The sequence below is a fragment of the Lethenteron reissneri genome, chromosome 70 (assembly GCF_015708825.2).
Source record: "Lethenteron reissneri isolate LAM-NWPU_2019-01 chromosome 70, ASM1570882v1, whole genome shotgun sequence".
Taxonomy (NCBI): domain Eukaryota; kingdom Metazoa; phylum Chordata; class Hyperoartia; order Petromyzontiformes; family Petromyzontidae; genus Lethenteron; species Lethenteron reissneri.
The window spans coordinates 314,743-336,497 of record NC_083848.1 but is presented as its reverse complement, the minus strand read 5'-3'; the positions used below and the strand labels follow the sequence as shown (position 1 = coordinate 336,497).

The window sequence follows — 21,755 nt, the reverse complement described above, 5'->3', positions numbered from 1 at the left end:
CTCATAGAAACACAGAGACCCATACTCATATAGATCGTGAGACTCGGATGGTACCCCAGAGACCTACAGAGCCCAACTAGGACCCTTAGTAGAATTTTACCAGGTAAGGCCCACCTGAGCTGTTCTCTCTCAGAAGCGACCTGGCCACCACGTGGTCATTTATAGCAGCAGACAGACACTGGACACGTGTTTCCACAGGCTCGTAGAGACCCAGAGACACACAGAGGCACACATAGGCACACAGAGGCACACACAGACACATAGAGACCCACAGAGACACACAGAGGCCCAGAGAGAGACACAGAGACTCACAGAGACACACAGAGACACACAGAGACTCACAGATAGACACAGAGACACACAGAGACACACATAGACTCACAGAGGCCCACAGATACACACAGAGACACACAGATAGACACAGAGAGACACAGGCCCACAGAGACACACATAGACGACACAGAGACACACAGACACACAGAGACACACAGAAACCCACAGAGACACAGAGACTCACAGAGATACACAGAGACACACAGAGATACACAGAGACACACATAGGCCCACAGAGACCCACGGAGACACACAGAGACACACGAAGACCCACGGAGACACACGGAGACCCACAGAGACACGCAGAGAAACGCAGAGACACACAGAGACACACAGAGACCCACAGAGATATAGACACACAGAGACACAGAGGCACACAGAGGCCCACATAGACACACAGAGACACGCAGAGACACACAGAGACACACGGAGACCCACAGAGACCCACAGAGACACGCAGAGACACACGGAGACCCACAGAGACACACAGAGACACACAGAGACCCACAGAGACACACAGAGACCCGCAGAGACACACAGAGACTCACAGAGGCCCACAGAGACACACAGAGGCCCACAGAGACCCACGGAGACACACAGAGACACACAGAGACACACAGACCCACAGAGACACACAGAGACACACAGAGACCCACAGAGACACACAGAGACCCGCAGAGACACACAGAGACTCACAGAGGCCCACAGAGGCCCACAGAGACTCACAGAAACACACAGAGACACACAAAGACACACAGAGACCCAGAGACACACAGAGACACACAGAGACACACAGGGCACACAGAGACACGCAGAGACCCGCAGAGACACACAGAGACTCACAGAGACACACAGAGACCCGCAGAGACACACAGAGACTCATATAGGCCCACAGAGACACACAGAGGCCCACAGAGACTCACAGAAACACACAGAGACACACAGAGACACACAGGGCACACAGAGACACACAGAGACCCGCAGAGACACACAGAGACTCACAGAGGCCCACAGAGACACACAGAGGCCCACAGAGACTCATAGAAACACACAGAGGCACACAGAGACACACAGGGCACACAGGGCACACAGGGCACACAGAGACTCACAGAGACACACAGAGACCCACGTGGGTCCATACTAAAACTTTGTCACGAGTGATCTGGCCTCAAATGACAGCTCAACTTAGTGGCTCGTCTCCGTGTGGAACTTCATAGCAGAAGCCAAATCCTCTTAAAACGCGTGGCGATGTCGATTCTAAAACGTGGAAGGAAAAACCGGAGGACCCGGAGAAAAATCCACGCAGTGACCACCACGAAGAGAGAGAAGCAGACTCCAAATATACAGCAGCAGCAGGCATCGTCAGGTCGGGATGGAACCCACGACCTCCTGCAGACCGAGCGAGGTAGTCAACATCTCCTAGCCACCGTGATGAGAGAGAGAGACGCAGACTCCAAATATACAGCAGCAGCAGCAGGCATCGTCAGGGTCGGGATCGAACCCACGACCTCCTGCATACCAAGCGAGGTAGTCAACATCTCCTAGCCACCGTGATGATGATGATGATGAGAGAAAGACACATACGCCAAATATACAGCAGCAGCAGGCATCGTCAGGGTCGGGATCAAACCCACGACCTCCTGCAGACCAGGCGAGGTAGTCAACATCTCCTAGCCACCGTGATGATGGTGATGAGAGAGAGAGAGACGCAGACTCCAAATATACAGCAGCAGCACGCATCGTCAGGGTCGGGATCAAACCCACGACCTCCTGTGTACCAGGCGAGGTAGTCAACATCTCCTAGCCACCGTGATGATGATGATGATGAGAGACGCAGACTCCAAATATACAGCAGCAGCAGGCGTCGTCAGGGTCGGGATCGAACCCACGACCTCCTGCAGACCAGGCGAGGTAGTCAACATCTCCTAGCCACGGCGGGCTGAGGAGTGAGATGCCCCTGTAGTTGTTACAGTCTGTGCGGTCCCCCTTCTTAAATAGGGGGACCACCAGGGCATCCTTCCAATCCTGCGGAACCCGTCCAGCGGTCCAGACTGTTGTTATGATGTCATGTAGGGCAGTCTGTGCACAAACGCCACCCTCCGTCAGCATTTCGCTTGGGAGATCATCTCTGCCCGGTGCCTTCCCTGGTCTCAGACTCCGGATCGCCCTCAGTACTTCCTCAACAGATGGCACCTCAGCCAGCCACTCACAGGGGGTGACCTCTTCCAATATTTGAGGCACCGCAGCCTCAGCCAGGTTATCCCCACGATGTTTTCCAGGCTGAGGGATTTCCCCTCCCCCAGCACCTCACAGAAATGCTCACAGCGAATCTGCAAACCTGTCCCACCAGTTGACACCAACCACCCCGAACAGAGCCGCTATAGCCTGTGAGAGCCAGGCTACCACACAGAACATCAAACGAATACAACCCACCCACACACCTATAAGGGGCCGTCCATAAATGACGTCACGCACCTAAGGGGGCGGGGGGGTCAGACATTTATGACGAGGGGTTTGATAAATGTGACGTCACATCAAAATGCGCAACTTTAAATGAATATAGACAACACGTCCTAATTAATTAAATACTTTAAAATAAATGTTTTCTCCTACAACCTCAGAGTGCAGCGCCACGTTAAATACGCACTACAATGACAATAGTTTAAAGCGATTTGAAGCATGTTTTTTTTTTGTGGGGGGGGGGGGGCAGAGCTTTGTGACGTCATATTTGAGGGGGGGGTCTGACTTTGTGTGACGATGGGGGGGGGGGGTCAAAAATCGTCCGAAATCGTGTGACGTCATTTATGGACGGTCCCTAATCACCCCTCGTGTCCCTAACGCCTTCACGACACTCACAGAAGCTTCGGGGGGGGGGGAGGAGGGGAGGGGGTCATACACGTCCCCCCTGTCCCACACACAACTCGGCTTTCCAGACGGCCACGTGTTCCTGCCCAAGGGGGTCCCACCCCTCGTGCCTCGAGCTCGCCCCCTCTGCGGGCAGTGGGAGATGCCCACAGCGAGTCGAGCAGCCCCCCAGGCAGGCTGCCACGGTCTGGTGACCCGCTCCTGCCACGGCCCCCGCTCCGTCACACAAGTCCCACGTGCCCCTGGGTCAAGCCCCACGTCGCCCGCTGGGAACTCAGCAATACTACAACTCTTCTTGGTTCTTTCGGTAAAGTCATCACGTAGAAGGGAAGTAATACAATGATAAAACATAATAAAATACAATTCTCACGACGTTACGGCCACAACGAAAGCAGCCGTCCTCAGGTGAAAACGAAAACCGACAATATCATTCTTCACCTGAGGACGGATGCTTGCGTTGTGGCCGAAACGTCGTGAGAATTGTATTTTATTATGTTTTATTATTGTATTACTTTCCTTCTACGTGACTTTACCGAAAGAACCAATAAGATGAATCCCTGCAGTCACGAAAGCTTTACATCGAAATATACTAATACTGCCTAACACATATCTATATTCCGTGGAGTGGGAGACAGACGTCCACTGCTACTTACAGCGAAGTTCCACTGGTCCTCTCGCTCGCGTCGCTGCTTGAGGCTGGGAGCTCGCTCAGCCACGACTGGGTAGTGGTGGTGATGGTGGTGGTGATGGTGGTGGTGATGGTGGTGAAATGCTGCCGCCATCACCGCCGCTGCTGCTTCTGCGTTGAGATCCACCCCCCACTGCCGATTTGGGAGGTCGTTTTGCGTGTCTGCTCTCAGCCCATTGGTTAGCCCCTGGGCCAATCACGTGAGAGGTCCGACTCCTAATGATCTGAGATTGCCTCTCTCCCTGCTTGGCCTGTCCCACTGACCACGCTCTGGTGGCTCCTGGCTCCACGCAAAGCACCGCGCCCAGAAACACGCATCTCTCTTCTTGCTTCTTTCGGTAAAGTCACGTAGCATGGAAATAATAAAATAATAAAAATGATAAAATAATTCTCACGACGTTTCGGCCACAACGCAAGCAGCCGTCCTCAGGTGGAGAACAGGTCTGTCGAGAAGACAGCGTCTTCTCGACAAACCTGTTCTCCATTATTATGTAATGTTTAATTTTTTTATTTTATTATTTCCCTTCTACGTGACTTTACCGAAAGAACCAAGAAGATGAATCCCTGCAGTCACGAAAGCTTCAAATCTAGAACGAATCTCTCTCCAGCTGGATGGGAATGCCTCGCACACGACCAATCTCCTGGGCCACCCGCTACTCTCTGAACCTCCGAGCGAAGGCTGCGGTAAGGAGGCCCTAATTACAGACTACACAATCCGTGAAGCTATCAACCCAACTGTTGGGCATGATGGCAGCTATACAAACATTTAAAGAGATCCCACCAAGAGCCTCGTTACGAAAACCAACAAAATCATCACAGATTCCACATCTTTAATCGAAACAAGCAAGCGGTTTTCCTTAAAACCCTCTGCTGCTCGACCACCCAGATTGTATGGCTGACCAGAAATCCATAAAGACGGGTCACCCCTCGTCCTATCGTCTCCACCATTGACTCACCCACCTACAAACTGGCCCGGTTTCTGAGACCTGACAACCATTCACTGGTAAGACCACTTCAGCTGCACTCAGCTCACCTGGTATCGTTAATGAAGGACGTCTCACTACCTCCAGGTGACTTGCTCGTTAGTTTCGATGTCGTCTCTTTGTGCACCAAAGTTCCTGTGCCTGACACCACTGCAGTCATTGAAGATTTGGTCAAATAAGGACGGAATGCTGATGTACCGGCCCTGGTGAGACACTGACTCACCAACACTTACTACACCTGGAATGGAACATTCTACAAACAAGTTGAAGGTATCTTCTTGGTTCTTTCGGTAAAGTCACGTAGAAGGGAAGTAATACAATTATAAATATAAAACAAATTTTTTTTAAATATTTTATTTTAATGTTTTATTTTTCTTAATTTATTACTTCCCTTCTACGTGACTTTACCGAAAGAACCAAGAAGATGAATCCCTGCAGTCACGAAAGCTTTAATTCGAAGTTGAAGGCACCCCAATGGGTTCTCCCTTATCTCCGGTTGTAGACAATGTTTTCATGGAAAGATTTGAGACAGATGCCATCCGGGCATCCACTCTACGTCCGTCCTCGTGGAAGAGGCACGTAGATGACACGTTCGTCATCTGGCCACATGGGCGACCAGCTCTGAACCAATTCCTCAACCACATCAATTCCATACACCCAGCCATCAGATTCACCATGGAGGTGGAAACGGATGGCCAGCTACCATTCTTGGATGTTTTAATCAAAAAAGAGACCAGATGTCTCAATGAGACACTCTACAGGAAAGCCACCCACACAGACGCCTACCTAAAACCTGACTCCCACCACCATCCAGCGAAGAATTCCCTCGTGAAAACTCTACACCATACAGCTCGATGCATTTCCGACCATCACCACCTAGCCAGTGAACTGGAGCACGTACAGCAAGCTCTCAAGACGAATGGATATTCGGACTACACAATCCGTGAAGCCATCACCCCAACCGTTGGGAAAGAACCATCTGAGGACCCAATCAAAACCATCACCTTGCCATACATAGCAGGGGTCACTAAAAACATCTCCAAAATCATGAACAAACACAAAATCCAGGTTGGATTTAACACAGCACATGCATTTCGATTTAAAGCTTTCGTGACTGCAGGGATTCATCTTCTTGGTTCTTTCGGTAGTCACGTCGAAGGGAAACAATAAAATAACAAAAAGATAAGATGTATTTTATTGGTTTCTTTTTATTATTTCCCGACGTGGCCCTCTGAGTACCATCACTTTAACATTCGCTGCCCCACCCATGTTGGTGACACGTGGGCCACACCCATCTCTAAACCTTCATCAACTGTTTGCCTTTAGAGGCTGATCCCCTTGTCCTGATGATGACTGCTTGTTATGCGATCGAAACGTCGTGGTTTCATTTTTCTTTGAACCTATACACGTGACTTTACAGGAAGACCCAAATAATATGAATTCCCGCAGTCACGAAAGCTTTAAGTCGAGATTTTTGTTCTTTCTGGAAGAACCCTCCCGGGTATGGATTTAGTATCCTGGCTCCGCCAAATGGGTTCTAGATTTGAAGTTTTCGTGACTGCAAGGATTCATACTCTAAGGTTTTTTCGGTAAAGTCACGTAGGTAAAAAATATTAATAGCAAGAAAATAAAAAAAATCAATCAAATCACGTTTCGGAGGCAACACAAGTCTCCGTCTTCAGGTTGGGACCGTCACAGCCAGATTCACTGTCTACATTCACTTGATACAGTAAATTTAGCTGACGGTCCCACCTGAAGACGGTGACTTGTAATGCCTCCGAAACGTCGTGATTTAATTGATTTATTATTTGATTATAATTTTTTAGCTACGTGACTTACTGAAAAAACGTAACAGTATCCGCCAAATGTGGTTTGGCCAGGAGACGTCATAGAAGCCTATCCCCTCGGGGCCTGAGGCACCAGCTTAGCTGGATATTTGTCACGTGGCTTGGTGGTAACGAATTGAAGGTGGAGGGGTTACCAGCCCCTTGCACCCATCCAGAGCCCCCATTTGGTCTCTGTCGCGGTACAAATACCATGAAGCGAATGGCCGATCGAAATGAGCCCTCCTCCCCCCATGGCACTGCTCACCACAGCGATTACCGTCCGGCACCAACAAAGAGGTCGAGGTTTGTTTTACCCACACACGTACGCAGTTTTAGTGTGTCAGTGAAAAAAAAATCAACTGCGCCAGGCTGGCTTGGCACGGTTGTGGTTGTGTCAGTGGAAAAAAAATCAACTGTGCTGGGCTTGGCTTGGCACGGTTGTGGTTGTGTCAGTGGAAAAAAAATCAACTGTGCTGGGCTGGCTTGGCACGGTTGTGGTTGTGTCAGTGGAAAAACATAAAATGTGCCAGGCTGGCTTGGCACGGTTGTGGTTGTGTCAGTGGAAAAAAAATCAACTGTGATGGGCTGGCTTGGCACGGTTGTAGTTGTGTCAGTAGAAAAAAACTGTGCTGGGCTTGGCTTGACACGGTTGTGGTTGTGTCAGTGGAAAAAAAATCAACTGTGCTGGGCTGGCTTGGCACGGTTGTGGTTGTGTGCCAGTGGAGAAAATCATAAAGACACCAAAATGAACATGGCAGGACGGACTTAAAAAGCTGTCTTTATTTACAGTTTAGGAGACACTCACACAGCCCCCCCCTCCTCCTCATCCCCCCCACAGACACACAACACGCGCACGACACACACACAACTGTCCCCCCCCCCCCCCCCCGTGTCGTCTTCAACAAGACTGTTTGGCCAAGTGCTGACGTAGCAGCAGCAGCAGCTGGCACTGTGGCGGCACAAGGGGGGTGGGTGGGGGGGTGGACAGCACCACGCCCGGCCGCCTTTGTCTCCCCCAGTGGCGATGTTCACTACACACTGCACCAAGAATTCATTTGAGGCTGAGTCGACCTAGGGGAGGAGGTCCAGGACCGGTTCGGATAATCGCTGTCACTGCTGCTGCTGCTGCCCGTGAGACGGAATTAAACTGGAGTCTCTGTGGCTGCACTACCGCTCCCCACCACACACACACGGACACACACGGACACACACACACACACGAACACACACGGACACACACGCCGACACACACACGGACACACACACACACGCACGGACACACACACACGGACACACACACACGGACACACACACACACACACGGACACACACACACACGGACACACACACACACGGACACACACGCCGACACACACACGGACACAGACACACACACACGGACACACACACACACACACGGACACACACACACGGACACACACACACACGGACACACACACACACGGACACACACGCCGACACACACGGACACACACGCCGACACACACGGACACACACACACACGCCGACACACACACACACGCCGACACACACACACACACGCCGACACACACACGTCTACACACACGGACACACACCCCCAGCGCACACACATCAGTGCGTGTGTGCACTGGGGGAGATGCGGTGGTGGGTGGTGCCCCCCCCCGTCACCCCCCCCCGTGATGACGTCACTCAGACTCCTCCTCCTGCTTCACCTTCTTCACCTTCTTCCGCTTCTTCTTCGTCGCCGCCTCCTCGTCACCAACCTGCAGGCGGCAACCTCACTCACTCAGCACCCCCCCCTCACTCACACAGCCCCCACCCTCACTCACTCACACACTCACTCACACACTCACTCACTCACACACTCACTCACTCACTCACACACTCACTCACTCACTCACACACTCACTCACTCACTCACACACTCACTCACTCACTCACACACTCACTCACTCACTCACACACTCACTCACTCACACACTCACTCACACACTCACTCACTCACTCACACACTCACTCACACACTCACTCACACACTCACTCACTCACTCACACACTCACACACTCACTCACTCACACACTCACTCACTCACTCACACACTCACTCACTCACTCACACACTCACTCACTCACACACTCACTCACACACTCACTCACACACTCACTCACACACTCACTCACTCACTCACACACTCACTCACTCACTCACACACTCACTCACTCACTCACACACTCACTCACTCACACACTCACTCACACACTCACTCACTCACTCACACACTCACTCACTCACTCACACACTCACTCACACACTCACTCACACACTCACACACTCACTCACACACTCACTCACTCACTCACACACTCACTCACTCACTCACACACTCACTCACTCACACACTCACTCACTCACTCACACACTCACTCACTCACTCACACACTCACTCACTCACACACTCACTCACTCAGCACCCCCACTCACTCACTCAGCACCCCCCTCACTCACACAGCCCCCACCCCTCACTCAGCCCCCCCCCTCACTCACACAGCCCCCCCCCTCACTCACCCAGCCCCCCCCCTCACTCAGCCCCCCCCCTCACCCACCCAGCCCCCCCCTCACTCACCCAGCACCCCCCCCTCACACAGTCAGCCCCCCCTCACTCAGCCCCCCCCCCCACTCAACCCCCCCCCCCCACTCAACCCCCCCCCCCACTCAACCCCCCCCCCCACTCAACCCCCCATCTCACTCAGCCCTTAGTGGGTGGCTGAGTGGGTGAATGAGAGGGTGGGTGAAAGGGTGAGTGGATGAGTGGGCGAGTGGATGGGTCGGTAGGTATGTGGATGAGTGGGTGGGCGGGTGAGTGGGTGGGCGAGTGAGTGGGTGGGCGAGTGAGTGGGTGGGAGGATGGATGAGTGGGCGAGTGGATGGGTGGGTAGGTATGTGGATGAGTGGGTGGGTGGGCGAGTGAGTGGGTGGGTGGGCGAGTGAGTGGGAGGATGAATGAGTGGGTGGATGAGTGGGTGAGTGGTTGGGTGGGTGAGTGGGTGAGTGGGTGGATGAGTGGATGGGTGGGTGAGTGGTTGGGCGAGTGAGTGGATAAATGAGTGGGTGGATGAGTGGGTGAGTGAGTGGTTGGGTGGGTGAGTGAGTGAATGGATAAATGAGTGGGTGGATGAGTGGGTGAGTGGTTGGGTGGGTGAGTGGGTGGATGAGTGGATGGGTGGGTGAGTGGTTGGGTGAGTGAGTGGATAAATGAGTGGGTGGATGAATGGGTGAGTGAGTGGGTGAGTGAGTGGGTGGATGAGTGAGCAGATTCCTTATGCGACGCACGATCAGAAAAGTTGACTAATCTCAGCCTTGTCTAGACCACCAACTCTGTCTCTACTCGGCGTGCGATCAGAAAAGTCGACTCATCTCGGCCGACGGGGAGGGGGGGGGCAGTGGGGGGCCCGGAGGCCCCCACCCCCCCTCCAACCCCGCCTGCCCCCTCCTCCGCCGACCAATCGGCACTCGGCTCCCAAAGACCGTTGGCCAATGGGAGCCGAGCTTACTCCCCCGCCCGGCAAGACGCTGGGGGGGGGGCGGCCGTGGTGGAGAGAGGGGGGCGGTGGCTCTGAGAATGGATAAACATCATCATCACTTCGCACCACCACCACTACCACCACTACCACCACCACTACCACCACCACTACCATCGTGACGACGGTGACGATCGTGATTATGACGGTGACGATCACGATGGTGATGATGACGACGACCACAATAACTATGACGACCACGGTAACTATGACGATGACGACCACGATCACGGTAACCATGACGACGATGAAAAAATCGCCCCTCCCTCCGCACGATCCCGACCCCAGCAGTGTTGGGCAGCAAAAGCGGCACCATCACCACCACCATCACCACCACCACCACCACCACCTCCACCACCACCACCTCCACCACCACCTCCACCACCACCACCACCTCCACCACCACCACCACCTCCACCACCACCTCCACCACCACCACCACCACCACCTCCACCACCACCACCATCACCTCCACCACCACCACCACCACCACCTCCACCACCACCATCACCACCACCATCACCTCCACCACCACCACCACCACCACCACCACCACCTCCACCACCACCACCTCCACCACCACCACCTCCACCACCACCACCTCCACCACCTCCACCACCACCACCATCACCACCACCACCATCACCACCACCACCTCCACCACCACCACCACCACCTCCACCACCACCACCTCCACCACCACCATCACCACCACCACCATCACCACCTCCACCACCACCACCTCCACCATCACCACCACCATCACCACCATCACCATCACCACCACCACCATCACCACCACCTCCACCACCTCCACCACCACCACCTCCACCACCTCCACCTCCACCACCATCACCACCATCACCACCACCACCATCATCACCACCACCACCATCATCACCACCACCACCACCACCTCCACCACCTCCACCACCACCACCTTCACCTCCACCACCACCACCACCACCACCACCCACCATCATCACCACCACCATCATCACCACCACCACCACCATCACCACCACCACCTTCACCTCCACCACCACCACCACCATCACCACCACCACCATCATCACCACCACCACCACCTCCACCACCACCACCACCATCACCACCACCACCACCATCACCACCACCTCCACCATCACCATCACCACCACCATCACCACCACCACCACCTCCACCATCACCATCACCACCACCATCACCACCACCACCACCACCACCTTCACCTCCACCACCATCACCTCCACCTCCACCATCACCATCACCACCACCATCACCACCACCCACCTCCTCCTCCTCGGCCGTCCCTGCCGAGGCCTCCATAGCCTCCTCCTCCTCCTCCTTCATCTTCTTCTTCTTCTTGTCCTTCTTCTTCAGCGACGACGGCGCCGCCGCTTCTGCTGCGGCGCCATCGTCGCTGTCGCCGCCACTCCCCCGGAGCTTCTTCCTCTTCTCCAGCTTCTCCTTCTTCTTCTTCGTCTTGCCGGCGGCGGCGCCGTCGTCGGTGCCGGGCGACGACGGCGCCTGCCGGGCCTCCCCGTCGCTGTCGCCGGCGCGCTTCCTCTGCACGGGCGACGACACAAACACGCCGGCAAGTTAGTCACGTGATGGCTTCACTCACGACGCTGACTGGGTAGTAAGTTAGTCACGTGATAGCTTCACTCACGACGCTGACTGGGTAGTAAGTTAGTCACGTGATAGCTTCACTCACGACGCTGACTGGGTAGTAAGTTAGTCACGTGATAGCTTCACTCACGACGCTGACTGGGGTAGTAAGTTAGTCACGTGATAGCTTCACTCACGACGCTGACTGGGTAGTAAGTTAGTCACGTGATAGCTTCACTCACGACGCTGACTGGGTAGTAAGTTAGTCACGTGATGGCTTCACTCACGACGCTGACTGGGTAGTAAGTTAGTCACGTGATAGCTTCACTCACGACGCTGACTGGGTAGTAAGTTAGTCACGTGATGGCTTCACTCACGACGCTGACTGGGTAGTAAGTTAGTCACGTGATGGCTTCACTCACGACGCTGACTGGGGTAGTAAGTTAGTCACGTGATAGCTTCACTCACGACGCTGACTGGGTAGTAAGTTAGTCACGTGATAGCTTCACTCACGACGCTGACTGGGGTAGTAAGTTAGTCACGTGATAGCTTCACTCACGACGCTGACTGGGTAGTAAGTTAGTCACGTGATGGCTTCACTCACGACGCTGACTGGGTAGTAAGTTAGTCACGTGATAGCTTCACTCACGACGCTGACTGGGTAGTAAGTTAGTCACGTGATAGCTTCACTCACGACGCTGACCGGGGTAGTAAGTTAGTCACGTGATAGCTTCACTCACGACGCTGACTGGGTAGTAAGTTAGTCACGTGATAGCTTCACTCACGACGCTGACTGGGTAGTAAGTTAGTCACGTGATAGCTTCACTCACGACGCTGAACGGGTAGTAAGTTAGTCACGTGATAGCTTCACTCACGACGCTGACTGGGTAGTAAGTTAGTCACGTGATAGCTTCACTCACGACGCTGAACGGGTAGTAAGTTAGTCACGTGATAGCTTCACTCACGACGCTGAGCGGGTAGTAAGTTAGTCACGTGATAGCTTCACTCACGACGCTGACTGGGTAGTAAGTTAGTCACGTGATAGCTTCACTCACGACGCTGAACGGGTAGTAAGTTAGTCACGTGATAGCTTCACTCACGACGCTGAGCGGGTAGTAAGTTAGTCACGTGATAGCTTCACTCACGACGCTGACTGGGTAGTAAGTTAGTCACGTGATAGCTTCACTCACGACGCTGACTGGGGTAGTAAGTTAGTCACGTGATAGCTTCACTCACGACGCTGAACGGGTAGTAAGTTAGTCACGTGATAGCTTCACTCACGACGCTGACTGGGTAGTAAGTTAGTCACGTGATAGCTTCACTCACGATGCTGACTGGGTAGTAAGTTAGTCACGTGATAGCTTCACTCACGACGCTGAGCGGTTAGAGTCGTAAGTTAGTCACGTGATAGCTTCACTCACGATGCTGAGCGGTTAGAGTTGTAAGTTAGTCACGTGAGAGCTTTAATAATAATAATAACAGCTTTATGTCTACACCAAGACGTTCGCTCGCAAGTTACGACAAGTCTTATCCACGAGAGGTTTTTGTGGGTGACACCGCTTCAATCTAAACCGTCGTCACGGTGACGTCGCCGCGGTGACGTCACGGTGACGTCGCCCCACCTTAGCCGGAGGCTTCCCCTCCTCCTCCCCATCCCCCGCAGCAGCAGCAGCAGCGGTGGGGGGGGCGGCTGCCGCAGATTTCTTCGACGGACCACGCCGGCCGGCACTGAGCGGGGGGGGGGGGGGGGCGGAAATAAATAAACATCAACAAAGGGGGGGTGGGGTGAGGGGGGGGGGTGAGGGGGGGGTGAGGTGAGGGGGTGGTGGGGTGAGGGGGGGGTGAGGTGAGGGGGTGAGGGGGTGAGGGAGGGGTGGGGTGAAAGGGTGGTGGGGTGAGGTGAGGGGTGTGGAGTGAGGGTGCTGAGGGGGGGGTGAGGGGGTGAGGGGGGGGTGAGGGTGAGGTGAGGGTTGAGAGGGTGAGGGGTGGTAGGGTGAGGGTGGTGGGGTGAGAGGGTGAGGGGTGGTGGGGTGAGGGGGGGTGGGGTGAGGGGGGTGGTAGGGTGAGGGTGGTGGGGTGAGAGGGGGGGTGAGGGTGGGGTGGGGGGTGAGGGGGTGGGGTGAGGGGGGGTGGGGTGAGGGGGTGGGGGGTGAGGGTGGGGTGAGGGGGGTGAGGGGGGGTGAGGGGTGAGAGGGTGAGGGGGTGGTGAGGTGAGGGGGGGTGGGGGGTGGTGGGGGGTGTCTGACCCGTAGTCTTCGTAAGTCTCCTTCCAGTCGCTGGGCGTCTTGTCGTTGGCTTTGCCGTGTGGGTCCAGCAGGCCCTGCTTGATCAGCAGCTTCTTCTTACTCGCCTGCGGGGGGCGGGGGGGGGGGGGGGAGCCGTGAGCCGTGACGGTGGACGGGAGGTGCGGGCGGTGGTCGTGGTCGTGGTGGGGGGGGGGGATGGGACACTGGGGGGGGGGGGCGGGGGATGCGGTGGTGATGTGGTGATGGGGTTGATGGGGGTGACGGGGGTGACGGGGGTGATGGGGGTGACGGGGGTGATGGGGTGATGGGGGTGATGGGGGTGACGGGGGTGACGGGGGTGAGGGGGGTGACGGGGGTGATGGGGTTGATGGGGGTGATGGGGTGACGGGGGTAACGGGGGTAACGGGGGTAACGGGGGTGATGGGGTGATGGGGTTGATGGGGGTGATGGGGTGATGGGGTTGATGGGGTTGATGGGGGTGATGGGGTTGATGGGGGTGATGGGTTGATGGGGGTGATGAGGTTGACGGGGTGATGGGGGTGACGGTGTGATGGGGGTGATGGGGTGATGGGGTTGATGGGGGTGATGGGGTGATGGGGTTGATGGGGTTGATGGGGGTGATGGGGTTGATGGGGGTGATGGGGGTGATGGGGGTGATGGGGTTGACGGTGTGATGGGGGTGATGGGGGTGATGGGGGTGATGAGGTTGACGGGGTGATGGGGGTGACGGGTCCACACCCACCTTGGGGCCCAGGCCCCACTTGCGTGGGTAGGTGTCGCGCTCCATGATGACGCGCTTGATCTTGGCCACCACGCCGTGGCTGCACGTGGACATCACCGCCGTGGTCATCAGAGCGCTGGCTGTGGGCGGGCGGCAGGGGTCACGGGGGGGTCACGGGGGGGTCACGTGGGGTCACAGCCACGAGCTATTCATCGATATTTAGATTTTTCTCTTTCCTCCTCCAATGTACCACACACTACACATTACACTACACACTACACTATACACTACACTATTCACTACACTATACACTACACTATACACTACACTATACACTATATACTACACTATACACTACACTGTACACTACACTATACACTACACTATACACTACACTATACACTACACTATTCACTACAATACACTACACTATACACTACACTATACACTACACTATACACTACACTATACACTACACACTACACTACACACTACACTACACTACTCACTACACTACACTACACACTACACTACACACTACACTACACTACACACTACACTACACTATACACTACACTACACACTATACACTATACACTACACTACACACTACACTACACACTACACTACTCACTACACTACACACTACACTACACTATTCACTACACTATACACTACACACTATACACTACACTACACACTACACTAGCTGTTGGAGTGCTCACCCACACAGATGGCCTCGCCCTTGGTGGTGATGACCACCACGTCCTGGTTCACTACACTACACTATACTATAAACTACGCTACACACTATACACTACACTATACACTACACTATACACTACACTATACACTACACACTATACACTACACACTATACACTACACACTATACACTATACACTACACACTATACACTACACACTATACACTATACACTACACACTATACACTACTATACACTACTATACACTACACACTACAAACTACACACTACACTACACACTACACTACACACTACACTATAAACTACACTATACACTACACTATATACTACACAGTCCTCACCCACACAGATGGCCTCTCCCTTGGTGGTGATGACCACCACGTCCTGGTTCACCTCGATGCCGTCCTCGTAGCGCAGCACGCCCGGCAGCATCACCTTGGCCCCGTAGCACACGGCGTTCACCTGCGCCGCACACAGACAAAGCGGCCCACCCCCCAGGTAGCCTTCAACCAGACCGCAGGGCAAGTGCCGTTAGCGGCCTTCGTCTCCCCGGTGGCGATGTTTACCGCGCGCCGCGACGGGGACTCGTTTGAGGCCGAGTCAACCTAGGGGAGACCCACGAGGATCGGTTACGATAATGGTCTCTACTCGGCGTGCGATCAGAAAAGTCGACTCATCTCGGCCGACGGGGAGGGGGGGGGCAGTGGGGGGCCCGGAGGCCCCCACCCCCCCTTCCAACCCCGCCTGCCCCCTCCTCCGCCGACCAATCGGCACTCGGCTCCCAAAGACCGTTGGCCAATGGGAGCCGAGCTTACTCCCCCGCCCGGCAAGACGCTGGGGGGGGGGCGGCCGTGGTGGGGAGAGGGGGGCGGTGGCTCTGAGAATGGATAAACATCATCATCACTTCGCACAACCACCACTACCACAGCCATCGTGATGGTGACGATCATGAGGATGCTGATGACAACGGTGATAACAATCATGATGATGATGATGGTCATGACGATGATGCCACCACGTGGTGATGGTGGTGATGATGATGGTGGTGATGGTGGTGATGATGATGATGGTGGTGATGATGATGATGGTGGTGGTGATGATGATGGTGGTGGTGGTGGTGATGATGATGATGATGGTGGTGGTGGTGATGATGGTGGTGATGATGATGATGGTGGTGGTGGTGATGATGATGATGATGGTGGTGGTGGTGACGATGATGATGGTGAACGTGGTGATGGTGATGATGAACGTGGTGATGGTGATGATGGTGATGATGATGGTGATGATGGTGGTGATGATGATGATGGTGGTGATGGTGATGATGGTGGTGATGGTGATGATGGTGGTGATGGTGATGATGGTGGTGATGGTGATGATGGTAGTGATGGTGGTGGTGATGGTGGTGATGATGATGGTGATGATGGTAGTGATGGTGGTGGTGATGATGATGGTGGTGATGATGATGATGGTGGTGATGGTGATGATGATGGTGGTGATGATGATGGTGGTGATGATGATGGTGGTGATGATGATGATGATGGTGGTGGTGATGGTGGTGATGGTGATGATGGTGGTGGTGATGATGATGATGAACGTGGTGATGATGGTGATGATGGTGATGATGGTGGTGATGGTGATGATGGTGGTGATGGTGATGATGAACGTGGTGATGATGGTGATGGTGGTGATGGTGATGATGGTGGTGATGGTGATGATGGTGGTGATGGTGATGATGAACGTGGTGATGATGGTGATGGTGGTGATGATGGTGGTGATGGTGATGATGGTGGTGATGGTGATGATGGTGGTGGTGATGATGATGATGAGTCGACACTTGGATGAACTATCTGAAAGGGAGCTGCGTAGCTCAGTGGGGCCTTACACCTGGGGGGGGGGTGGGGGGAGTGGGGGGGGGGGAGTGGGGGGGGGAGTGGGGGGGGAGAGTGGGGGGGGAGAGAGTGGGGGGGGGGGGTGAGAGTGAAGGGGGAGAGTGGGGGGGGGGGTGAGAGTGGGGGGGGGGTGAGAGTGGGGGGGGGATATTGGGGGGGGGGAGGGGTGGGGGTTGTGGCCCCGTCCCACTCACAGCGCTGTCCTTCATGACGATCCTCTTGTGTGAGACCAGGAGCTTCTCCAGGGGGAAGATGGCCCTGCGCAGGTACGACTCCTCCTTGTTGTGGTCGTACTGCCACTGCGCGTCCAGCACGTCGTGCATCGTCACCAGGTTGTCCTACAGGCCACACGCACGCACACACCACACACGCACACACACGCACACACCACATGCACGTACACACACGCACACACGTACACACACACACGTACACACACACACGTACACACCACACACACACGCACGCACACACACGTACGCACGCACACACACACGCACACACACACGCACACACACACGCACACGTATACACGTCATGCATCGTGCACACTACACTTGTATACACTATACACTACCCTACACTATACACTACCCTACATTACACACTACACTTGTATACACTATACACTACCCTACACTATACACTACGCCACTATACACTACACTTGTATACACTACTCTACATTACACACTACAGATTACACAATACAGATGACACCAACCTATACACGGCACCTCCGGCGAGCAAGGCCAGCTACGGACGATGCGACAGAAGTTCAACAAACGCACATTTCACACGACGCACAGAGATGGCTGCCGCTGGGGGTGCCCCTAGGCTACTCCGCACACAGCAGCAGTCATCGCTACCCCTGAGCCCCGCTGAGCGGGCGAGGGTCGTTGTAGGGTGGCGGGTTGGGTGGCCGGGGAGTCGACGGGTGGGCGACTTCCCGACTGCGAGTTTCCAACCTCGTCCACCCGGCAGCGTTGCTGTTCCAAAGAGTAATTAACAGCGCGGAGAGGGGAGCTCCGTGCCGAACTCAACAACTTTGGATTTGACCACAGAGAGAGACTGAGGACTACTCAGAGAGAGAGAGGGGACGACTCGCATAGAGGACGACTCGTACAGGGGACGACTCGGAGGCACAGAGCGGCAAGGTGGTAGCAGCAGCCACGCGGCGGTGCCGGTCGTCAGGTTTCGTCGTGGAAACTAAATATGCTAATTAGTTGCTAGTTCAGCACTAATTACAACGACGACAACCTCCAGCCTCATGAGGCGACGGCCAGGAATTGTCAGGGTCGGGATCGAGCCCACGACCTCCTGCAGACCAGGCGAGGTGGTTAACATCTACAAATATACAGCAGCAGCAGCAGCAGGCGTTGTGTCAGGGTCGGGATCGAGCCCACGACCTCCTGCAGACCAGGCGAGGTGGTTAACATCTACAAATATACAGCAGCAGCAGCAGGCGTTGTGTCAGGGTCGGGATCGAGCCCACGACCTCCTGCAGACCAGGCGAGGTGGTTAACATCTACAAATATACAGCAGCAGCAGCAGGCGTTGTGTCAGGGTTGGGATACCAGGTGACACAGTCAACGTCTCCTCGCCACCGTGGGTGGTGTGCCGGTGGGGGTGGCGGTGCGGGTGGGGGAGGTAGCCGGGGGGGGAGGGGGAGGTAGCCGGGGGGGGAGGGGGGGGTAGCCTGGGGAGGGGGGGAGGGGGGGGGGCCCAGCCCTCACCTTCTCGCTGAGCACTCCGGAGCGAACTCGACGCAGCTCCTGCATCTGCCCGCCGACCCCCAGCAGGAGGCCCATGTGCACACACAGCGTGCGGATATACGTGCCCGCCTCACAGCTCACCCAGAAGATACCTGCGCACGGCGGGGGGGGGGGGGCACGGGGGGGGGGGGCACGGGGGGGGGGCACGGGGGATTAACGCGAAGACCAAACCAGTGGCTCGCGTGAGCATCTTTTTATTGCACGATTTTTATTAACTCACTCTGTCTGTTGTTGTTGTATCCTCAAATCTTGTAACTCAATTTTAACCCACTTCCCAATGTGGTATCGACTGCAAACTTGGTATTACTTATGTCATACCGATGACAATACTATATTCCATCATAACAAAATATTTATTTTTAAACATTATTTTGTATACCTTATGTTTCGACTTGGGTCGAATTGTCCACGCTCAACTGACGTTGGCGGTAAACCACCACGGTTCCTAACGTCGTGGCAAGCTTCGGGGCCACTTCCTGGAGTCGTGGAGTTCTTCCATTACTAGTACAGTACATTGCAATAAAGCGTGTTTAAAAAAAAGTTTTTAACACATTGTCCTGCGGAGGGAGCTGGTAGGAACGTTGTCGGGTTGCTCGGTCAATGGCCTGCAGGGTCAACGGTGGCGTGGTGTATTCCGCAAATATGCCCGACTGTGAGGGCGGGCACAAGCCGGCGTGAGTAGGTTAAACGTTGAGTTTTATAAGGGCACCACGGGGTGAGCAGCCCCTCCCCACCCAGCCCATCCCCACCCAGCCCCTCCCCACCCAGCCCCACCCCACCCAGCCCCTCCCCACCCAGCCCCACCCCACCCAGCCCACCCCACCCAGCCCCACCCCACCCAGCCCCACCCCACCCAGCCCCACCCCTCTTGCCGCACGGCGTGGTCCGCCTGGCGAAAGCCGTTTGGGGATAACGACTTTCCGCTCCGGGGAGGCCGACGCGGTAGGCGAGGAGATGTTAACGACCTCGCCTGGTATACGGGAGGTGGCAGGGGAGGGAGTGAATAGCAGTGACTCTGCATCAGGGGGGGTAGTGAATGATAGTGACTCTGCACCAGGGGAGTGAATAGCAGTGACTCTGGACCAGGGGAGGGAGTGAATGGCAGTGACTCTGCAGTGGCTCTCCACCAGGGGAGAGAGTGAATGGCAGTGACTCTGCACCAGGGGAGAGAGTGAATGGCAGTGACTCTGCACCAGGGGAGAGAGTGAATGGCAGTGACTCTGCACCAGGGGAGAGAGTGAATGGCAGTGACTCTGCACCAGGGGAGAGAGTGAATGGCAGTGACTCTGCACCAGGGGAGAGAGTGAATGGCAGTGACTCTGCACCAGGGGAGGGAGTGAATGACAGTGACTCTGCACCAGGGGAGAGAGTGAATGACAGTGACTCTGCACCAGGGGAGGGAGTGAATGGCAGTGACTCTGCACCAGGGGAGGGAGTGAATGACAGTGACTCTGCACCAGGGGAGGGAGTGAATGACAGTGACTCTGCACCAGGGGAGAGAGTGAATGGCAGTGACTCTGCACCAGGGGAGAGAGTGAATGGCAGTGACTCTGCACCAGGGGAGGGAGTGAATGACAGTGACTCTGCACCAGGGGAGGGAGTGAATGGCAGTGACTCTGCAGTGACTCTGCACCAGAGGAGTGAATGGCAGTGACTCTGCACCAGGGGAGAGAGTGAATGACAGTGACTCTGCACCAGGGGAGAGAGTGAATGGCAGTGACTCTGCACCAGGGGAGAGAGTGAATGGCAGTGACTCTGCAGTGACTCTGCACCAGGGGAGGGAGTGAATGATAGTGACTCTCCACCAGGGGAGAGAGTGAATGGCAGTGACTCTCCACCAGGGGAAAGAGTGAATGATAGTGACTCTCCACCAGGGGGGTGAGTGAATGGCAGTGACTCTGCACCAGGGGGGGTATTTGACAGTACCGAGGCGTCGCTCGGGGTCGTACTCGATCATCTTGCTCTCGTAGATGGTGCGCACACGCAGCTGCCGCTTGACGGCGGCGATGAGGGGCGGCCGCTGGAACAGGGCTCCCGTCAGGGTATCCATCGCCTTCGCCACACACAGACAAAGGTCCCCCCCCCACCGTGTAACCTTCACAAGACTGTTGGGGCAAGTGCAGCAGCAGCGGCGTCAATGAAGGCCGGCAAGGTACAGAGACCCACAGACTCACCACACAGAGACCCACAGACTCACCACACAGAGACCCACAGACTCACCACACAGAGACCCACAGACTCACCACACAGAGACCCACAGACTCACCACACAGAGACCCACAGACTCACCACACAGAGACCCACAGACTCACCACACAGAGACCCACAGACTCACCACACAGAGACCCACAGACTCACCACACAGAGACCCACAGACTCACCACACAGAGACCCACAGACTCACCACACAGAGACCCACAGACTCACCACACAAGAGACCCACAGACTCACCACACAGAGACCCACAGACTCACCACACAGAGACCCACAGACTCAAGCAAAGACCCACA

General features: G+C 55.1%; 1 protein-coding gene across 1 annotated transcript; it reads right to left on the bottom strand.

The window, feature by feature from the left end:
- Positions 1–7,564: 7,564 nt before the first annotated feature.
- Positions 7,565–21,328, bottom strand: DKC1 (dyskerin pseudouridine synthase 1). The gene is made up of 9 exons (XM_061579910.1): positions 21,172–21,328; positions 19,207–19,337; positions 17,665–17,808; positions 15,923–16,043; positions 14,877–14,995; positions 14,135–14,238; positions 13,511–13,616; positions 11,576–11,846; positions 7,565–8,463 (listed from the first exon to the last, which is right to left on the bottom strand). Exons 1-9 carry the CDS (start codon positions 21,293–21,295, stop codon positions 8,384–8,386), a joined length of 1,200 nt encoding a protein of 399 aa, XP_061435894.1. The 5' UTR covers positions 21,296–21,328; the 3' UTR covers positions 7,565–8,383.
- Positions 21,329–21,755: the final 427 nt, after the last annotated feature.

Bases quoted from the DNA above. Each gene is read 5' to 3' on its own strand.
- DKC1 (XM_061579910.1), bottom strand. From the start codon at position 21,295: ATGGATACCCTGACGGGAGCCCTGTTCCAGCGGCCGCCCCTCATCGCC. The intron at 17,809-19,206 runs GTGAGGGCTGGG...TGTGGCCTGTAG, and splicing joins CCGGAGTGCTCAGCGAGAAG to GACAACCTGGTGACGATGCA. The intron at 13,617-14,134 runs GTCAGACACCCC...CCCCCCGCTCAG, and splicing joins GAGACTTACGAAGACTACGG to TGCCGGCCGGCGTGGTCCGT.